General features: G+C 39.8%; 1 protein-coding gene across 1 annotated transcript; it reads left to right on the top strand.

Moving 5' to 3' along the window:
* The first annotated feature begins 421 nt into the window (after positions 1 to 421).
* LOC121645530 (vomeronasal type-2 receptor 1) lies at positions 422 to 5912 on the top strand. The gene is made up of 14 exons (XM_041994021.1): positions 422 to 645; positions 1292 to 1583; positions 1671 to 1913; positions 1995 to 2186; positions 2293 to 2418; positions 2602 to 2786; positions 3120 to 3240; positions 3327 to 3554; positions 3667 to 3790; positions 4096 to 4256; positions 4350 to 4545; positions 4659 to 4894; positions 4987 to 5186; positions 5371 to 5912. The coding sequence occupies exons 1-14, from the start codon at positions 422 to 424 to the stop codon at positions 5699 to 5701; spliced, it is 2859 nt and encodes a 952-aa protein (XP_041849955.1). The 3' UTR covers positions 5702 to 5912.
* Positions 5913 to 7104: the final 1192 nt, after the last annotated feature.

Genomic DNA, 7104 nt, shown 5'->3' with positions numbered 1-7104 from the left:
TTTATCTTTAGCGTGAAGCATATTTACAGGAGGGCAGAAAAATAAGTGAGAAACGATTTCTTGGAAATTATATTGTGCGTTTTTGCCCATCTAGGGTCCAGTTTGTGATCATTGGAAGCAGTCTTATCTTGTAGGACATATTCTAAGCCACATGTGGTGTTTACAGACCATTAATGATCAGTGCCAATTCTTTGGTATTTGTTAAAATGACAAAAATCCCTATTACATTTTGCACAAAAAAGGTAAAGATACCACTCAGCCATTTGCTATAACCTGGCTTTCTCTTGTCTTTACTCGCACCACTGAATCTGTTATGTTACCTTGAGCAGCCACTATCCCCTGAGGGCAGATGAAGACACCTGTCACACACCACTGTCTGCAGCAAACAGAGCTTTCTTGTCTCTTTAAGCGATTACAAAGCATGGAAATCCGAGGTCTCTTGCTTGGATTGGGTGGATTTTTCTGCATTTATAGATCTCTTTCAGCAGAATCCACGTGCAAGCTGAAGGCCAAGTTCAACCTAAACGGTTACAAGGATGTAGAGAAGAAACGGGTTGTTGTTGGGGGAATGTTTCCTGTTCACATGCGTGTAGCTTCCAGTGACGGCAACACTTCTAAGGTGCCTGTTTCATCAGGGTGTGAGGGGTGAGTAAAGTCATTTTAACCTCTTCATGTGTCTTTTTCATTGTCATGATGGTTTTGGTTTAGCCTTAAATTTTAAGTTGTGCAACTGTTAATCTAATAGGCCTGTTAAAGTTAAATAAATTAGTATTTTGCTCCTTTAACAGTAGATAATTTTACTTAGTCACAACATTGTTCTGAAACCCTAGATTTTCCTACAAAAATCAAGACAAAGCAATGCAGCACCCATGGGACCAATTAGCTGCTGTGGGTCATATTATGAAGAAAACACCTTACAGTAATATATATATATATATATATATATATATATATATATATATATATATATATATATATATATAGATAGAATAGAACAGAAATACTTTATTAATCCCTTCAGAGAGCCCTCAGGGAAATTTGGGAAATATATAATAATACATATATATATATATATATATATATATATATATATATATATATATATATATATATATATATATATATATATCAATAATTATCAAGTACTTCTAAACAGCTACAATAGTTGATGTGCACTCAATTGTTCAGTTTTCAGTCATTTAAACTGAATGGTCCTGTACTGGGAGACAACAGAGTAAAACTGTCCTCTAGAAAAGTAATATTACTTCATCGCTGTTTCGTGATCCTCCAGATTTAACTTCCGCACCTTCCGTTGGACCCAGACCATGCTTTTTGCCATCAATGAAATTAATGAGAGGACCGACTTGCTGCCCTACACGGACCTGGGTTATGTCATCTACGACTCCTGCTTCACCATCTCCAAGGCCGTGGAGGGAACCCTGACCTACCTGACAGGTCAAGATGAAGCAGTGCCCAACTACCGCTGCGGCAATGGGGCACCTCTTGCTGCGCTAGTTGGTGCTGGGGGCTCTGATCTGTCTACTGCCACAGCCAGGATACTGGGGCTTTATCATTTTCCACAGGTAGGTCAAAAACATGGCTGCCTAAAGGTAGACGAAGACAAAATAAAAGGATGAAAAGAGATAGCATCTTTATTTTCTCATCTTCAGGTGAGCTATTTTTCATCATGCTCTTCCCTGAGCAACAGGTTCCCATTCCCCACTTTCTTAAGAACCATTCCTAATGACGACCACCAGTCTACAGCTATGGCCCAGATGGTGCTACATTTTGGTTGGACTTGGGTGGGCGTCATAGCTGCTGATGATGATTATGGAAAATATGGTATCAAAAAATTTAAGGAGCTAGTGGAGGAAGCTGGTGTCTGTATTTCCTTCTCTGAGACTCTGCCCAAGGTAAAGCATTTCCAGTTAAAATCCTCGGTCCTCAGGTATATCATCTCACCAGTGTTACTTACACCTGTGTGTGAACTCTAGGTGCGTTCTCCAGAGGCCATCCACAGTATAGTTAAAACTGTAGTTGAGTCCACAGCCAAGATCATTGTGGTATTCTCATCAGAAGTGGACCTTAGTCCTCTTATCACTGAGCTGCTCCTCCAAAATGTGACCAACCGCACTTGGATTGCCAGTGAGGCCTGGACTACCTCAGCGCTCATTAACCGAGCCGGGGTGAGTGCTTGGTTGACCCAAAACGAATGACTGTCTGATATTCAAACAAGAACTTTCTAATTCCTACACTGTAGTTTGAGCTAACGCTGCTGCTGTTTTTGTCCAGGTGAACTCAATCCTGGCTGGTACCTTGGGTTTTGGGGTAAGGAGGGCTGATATCCCAGGTCTTCAGCGCCACCTACTGGGTTTGGATCCCTATACTGACCCGTTAACTGAGGAATTCTGGGAGATGGTGTGTTTATTTAAGATGTATAATTGACCTAAGGAACTAGTTTGGGCTGAAATGCAACTCTACTAATTGTATTAATAATTAACTGAAATATTAAATGATGCACATTCAGTAGTAAAATAAAAAAAAAGCCTAAATGGCACACTAAAACAATGCAAATTTCGTCATTTTAATTTTGTTTTGTAGTTGTTTAACTGCACATTGAACTATGGAAGAGCACTGCAAATGGCCAAACAGAAGGCTGAAGAGGTGAACAGCACACAGCCCAGAGCAGTGAGAGGGGTACCCGATGGGCTGTGCACTGGCAGCGAGTCTGTGGCACAGCTCAATAACACATACTCCGACGTCTCCCAGCTGAGAATCACTTACAAGTCAGTTCCTACAGCTCAAACAAACCACTAAGGGAATAACAATTGCAAGCAATGTAGCCACTACATCTTCATGCTACTGCATCTGCTTATAACCTCTCCCGTCCTCTCAGTAATTTGATACAGTTTAAGGCACAGTTAAGCAAAATTACATAAAAGAAAGTTAACTTTATCTGCTGAGAGCAGTACTTCTCTCACACAATAAACCTGATTACAATGTCATCCATATAAACTAAATATGTTGTAATGGATGGACAGCCTTTAAATATGTTTCCACTGAAGTGGACACTATGCATCAAAGGGTTAAAAATGTTAAGATGAAAATGTTTCCTTCAGTGTCTACAAAGCAGTGTATGCTGTGGCCTATGCCTTGCACAACCTGGAGCACTGTGAACCAGGAAAAGGGCCCTTCACTCAAAATAGCTGTGCTAACATCAGTAACTTTGAGCCATGGCAGGTAAGCATGTGCATACTTTTAAGATCTCTTGGATAAGGCGTGCAGAGCTGTTTGTCCTTGTGATGCATCATCTCTGTTTTCCGTAGCTCATGTACTACCTGAAGAATGTGCGTTACAAAGTGCCTCACACGGAGGAGGAGATCTATTTTAATGATGGGGAGATAGAGGGCTTCTATGACATCATTAACTGGCAGGTCAGTAGTGATGGGGAGATATCTTATGTCAATGTGGGGCACTACAATGGATCAGCAGCCCAGGAGGACAGACTGCACTTAATGAATGGCTCCATCATCTGGAACAATGAAGCGTTAGAGGTCAGTTGGATATTGATTTATACAGCAGTTAAACACGTGCTCGGCCATGTCATAATTTCTTGTCTCATTTCAATATATAGGTTTGAGTTATCTGTGCTTCTGTGTGTTTAAGCCTCCTCGGTCAGTGTGCAGTGAGAACTGTCAGCCTGGCACCAGAAAGGGGATCCGGCAGGGAGAACCAGTCTGCTGTTTTGACTGCATCCCATGTGCCGATGGAGAAATCAGCAACACAACTAGTCAGTATCCAATTTGCCAAATATTTTTGATCTGTTATTTAAAGTCCCATTTTGAAGAGGAAGAGGATTCAAATAATATTATTTTAACTCAACTGAATTAGTGTCAGGCTTTAGCAAGTGTTTAGGGTTTGAGCATGCATTGACTGGCATTTCTTCTGCAACATATCCATCCATAGTAGGGGAGTCTTAATATCTGATTTAACTACACGATTATCATGGCCAAAAGCCCTTCTGATAACGAAATCATTACATTAACAAGCATGAGCCTGCTCCCCTCTTATTACCTTCTCTTCCCTCTCTCACAGACGCTCGCGAATGCATCCTGTGCAGTGGAGATTACTGGTCCAACGATGCTCATGATGCCTGTGTGCCAAAAATCATAGAGTTTCTGGCCTTTGACGAACCACTGGGAATCACCCTCATCGTCATTTCAGCCTTTGGAGCTTTAGTAACCATTGCTGTTGGAGTGAGAAACATAACAGAAAACTCCACCTACTGGTAGATCCCTTGATTTTGAAAGTCAAGAACGAAATGTCATTCTGTCTTTCACTTTTTCCAGGTGGTGTTTGTTCTGCATATTGGCACCCCTCTGGTCAAAGCCAACGATGCTCTGTTGAGTTTCTCGCTTCTTTTCTCCTTGGTGGTAACCTTCCTCTGCTCCATCGTCTTTCTTGGGGAGCCCAAGCACTGGAGCTGCATGACCAGTCAAGTAGCTTTAGCTCTGGGCTTTGCTCTCTGTCTTTCCTCCATCATGGGTGAGTTATTGGATATAATTCGTTAAGTTTTTTTTTTTTTTTTTTTTTTACTTTAACCCTTTTGGATGCTGCAAACAGTATCTTGGCAGTTAAACAGACTTTCTTTGCTTCAGGTAAGGCAGCAGTGTTAATGCTCAGAGCTCAAGCCCTGAAAGCAGTCCGAGTCAGAGCCAAAGCGGCTGCCAAAGCTGCAAAGGCTGCAGCAGAAGCTGCAGCTAACAGTGGCAGCCCTGATGTGATTGTAACCAATATAAATAACAACGACATCAGTGCCACAACAGACCCAGAAGTTGATCGTCTCACATGTGCCCACCAGAGGGCAATAACTTCCTTGGCAACATTAATACAGGTGAAGACATTTTAAGAAAAAAAAGAAGTTAACTTGTAAAAGTTATAGTGATCATCTTGAAATATTACTCACATTATCATCCTTTAATCCAGGCCATAGCGTGCACAGTGTGGCTCATTATCCTCCCTCCACATCCTATTAAGAACACTTCCGCCCAGAATATAAAGATTATCCTGGAGTGTGATGAAGGCTCTTTGGTCTTCATTTGTTGCATCTTTGCGTATGACATTCTGCTGGCTTTGTTGACCTTCATCTTTGCCTTCATGGCCCGCAAACTGGAGGACCACTTCAGGTAGGTGGCCCAAAAATTTTAGGTTAACAGTTCACATCTGTTAACATGTCTTCATATTCTGTGAGGATTTGTCTATAAACAGATAAAATGACACATGAAAGGACTAAGATGTGGGGTGGCATTTGTCACCGTTTTAAGTTTAAATCTCAGTATCATTATGTGTGTTTCTTAATGTATCCTCCAGCGAGGCAAAATGTGTGACCTTCGGCTTGCTGGTCTTCTTCATCGTGTGGATCTCCTTTGTTCCGGCTTATCTCAGCACACGTGGCAAGTTCATGGTTGCAGTTCAGATTTTTGCCATCCTGGCTTCCAGCTTTGGCCTTCTTACCTGCATCTTCTTCCCCAAGTGCTACATTCTTTTGGTCAAACCTGAACGCAACAAAGAGGAGATGATGAAGCCTCGTGCCAAACCCCGTGATGGCTGCTTGTCTGGGACCTCTGCGTCCCTGGCGACAGCTGCTACTGAGGTCAATACATCATTTGCATCCACTGCCATTGATGATCAGGCCAGATAAAACCAAGAAAGAAACCACAAAATTATAAAAATCATGTATTTGGGCCACTAGTTGATACCTTTAAATAACTGGCTCAGCTTATTGGGGTTCTTAATGTTGTAATTTAAATAATCATTATGTTAATCTATAATTAACAGAACATATACAAACAACATTGATGTCAGATAATATGTACAGTATGAACGAGTACATTCTGCACCTGAATGTGCATCTTGAATGCATGAAAAAATGATAAAAGCAAAAACACAAATTGTAATGTTGCGTTTTTAAATCCCTTGTAAAAGGTAGGATATTATTAAACTTTACTTTCTTTAATATGATGTCTGTAAGTTTAGCTCAAACACATTCAACAAGTTCAGTGTCTTACCGTCAAACCTGCTGCTGTGTAATTTTAGTCATTTAAATGAAAGCAAATTTACCTCAGAGATGGTATTGATGCTCTTTTCATCTCATTTGATTTTTAACTCAGTTTTTACTGTCATCTATTAATCATATGCATTTATCTTATGTTTTAAAACACTTTAGGTAAAAATCTTTGCTTCATATTGAAATAATAATTTGTGAATTTGATGCAAAATAGTTACTCTGTTAGCACAATCCACTTCCTAATAATGTAATAAATGTTCACTGTAATAACATTGCTGGTTGCTGTAATATGTGCATCTCTTCTCTAAATGAACGGTTTTTGCTTGACTTTATGGTTCCTTTAAATGTAAGTAGCTAAGCAGTGCTTAATTTGATAAATGAGTCACTGATCTCTTTCAGCTACTGTTATTTTAATAAGCAGTGGCTCAACTGACCACAATGTGAAAGAGGTCACTCATATAGGCAAATGTATTAGAAATTATGACCCTATTTTGGTGTTACTTTAAGCTCAGCATCTCTCAGCTGATAATTTTGGTTTTATTTCTTTAATTCAATAAAAATGTGCAACATGCTAAATAAACCTTTTGTGCTACAAACAATTAGTCAGATGAAAAAGAAAATATGACACTTAGCAAAAAATGACCATGTCCATGGAGGGGAAAATTCTCACAGGAGTTTCAGGTAGTTATGAATGGAAAATATGGAAATACTGTCAATATGTTAGCTGGCTGAAAGAATCCAGCAGAGAGAGCCAGAGAGCTGCAGAAATACTGTATGTTGGGGAGAGGATGGCTGATAAAGTTACATGAAATATAAAACAAATGCATCACACAGTATGCAGAGAGAAGAAAGATACAGAAAATATCATTTTCACTCACAAGTTGGGATGCTGTGTACAGTGTCAATAAAAGCAGATTATAATGATTTGCAATACTCTAATATTTTCAATGAAAATTTGTTTTATTGGGAATTAAATATCTGTTTCTGTGCAAATAATTGCTTCTAGTTTCATTTACATTTTACACAGTGTCACAACT

This window comes from Melanotaenia boesemani, chromosome 9 (assembly GCF_017639745.1).
Source record: "Melanotaenia boesemani isolate fMelBoe1 chromosome 9, fMelBoe1.pri, whole genome shotgun sequence".
In the NCBI taxonomy this organism is placed as follows: Eukaryota; Metazoa; Chordata; class Actinopteri; order Atheriniformes; family Melanotaeniidae; genus Melanotaenia; species Melanotaenia boesemani.
Note: the sequence above shows the minus strand (reverse complement) of the source record. Positions and strands in the feature narration are given on the sequence as shown.

Bases quoted from the DNA above. Each gene is read 5' to 3' on its own strand.
- LOC121645530 (XM_041994021.1), top strand. From the start codon at position 422: ATGGAAATCCGAGGTCTCTTGCTTGGATTGGGTGGATTTTTCTGCATT. The intron at 2,187-2,292 runs GTGAGTGCTTGG...GTTTTTGTCCAG, and splicing joins CGCTCATTAACCGAGCCGGG to GTGAACTCAATCCTGGCTGG. The intron at 5,187-5,370 runs GTAGGTGGCCCA...TGTATCCTCCAG, and splicing joins AAACTGGAGGACCACTTCAG to CGAGGCAAAATGTGTGACCT.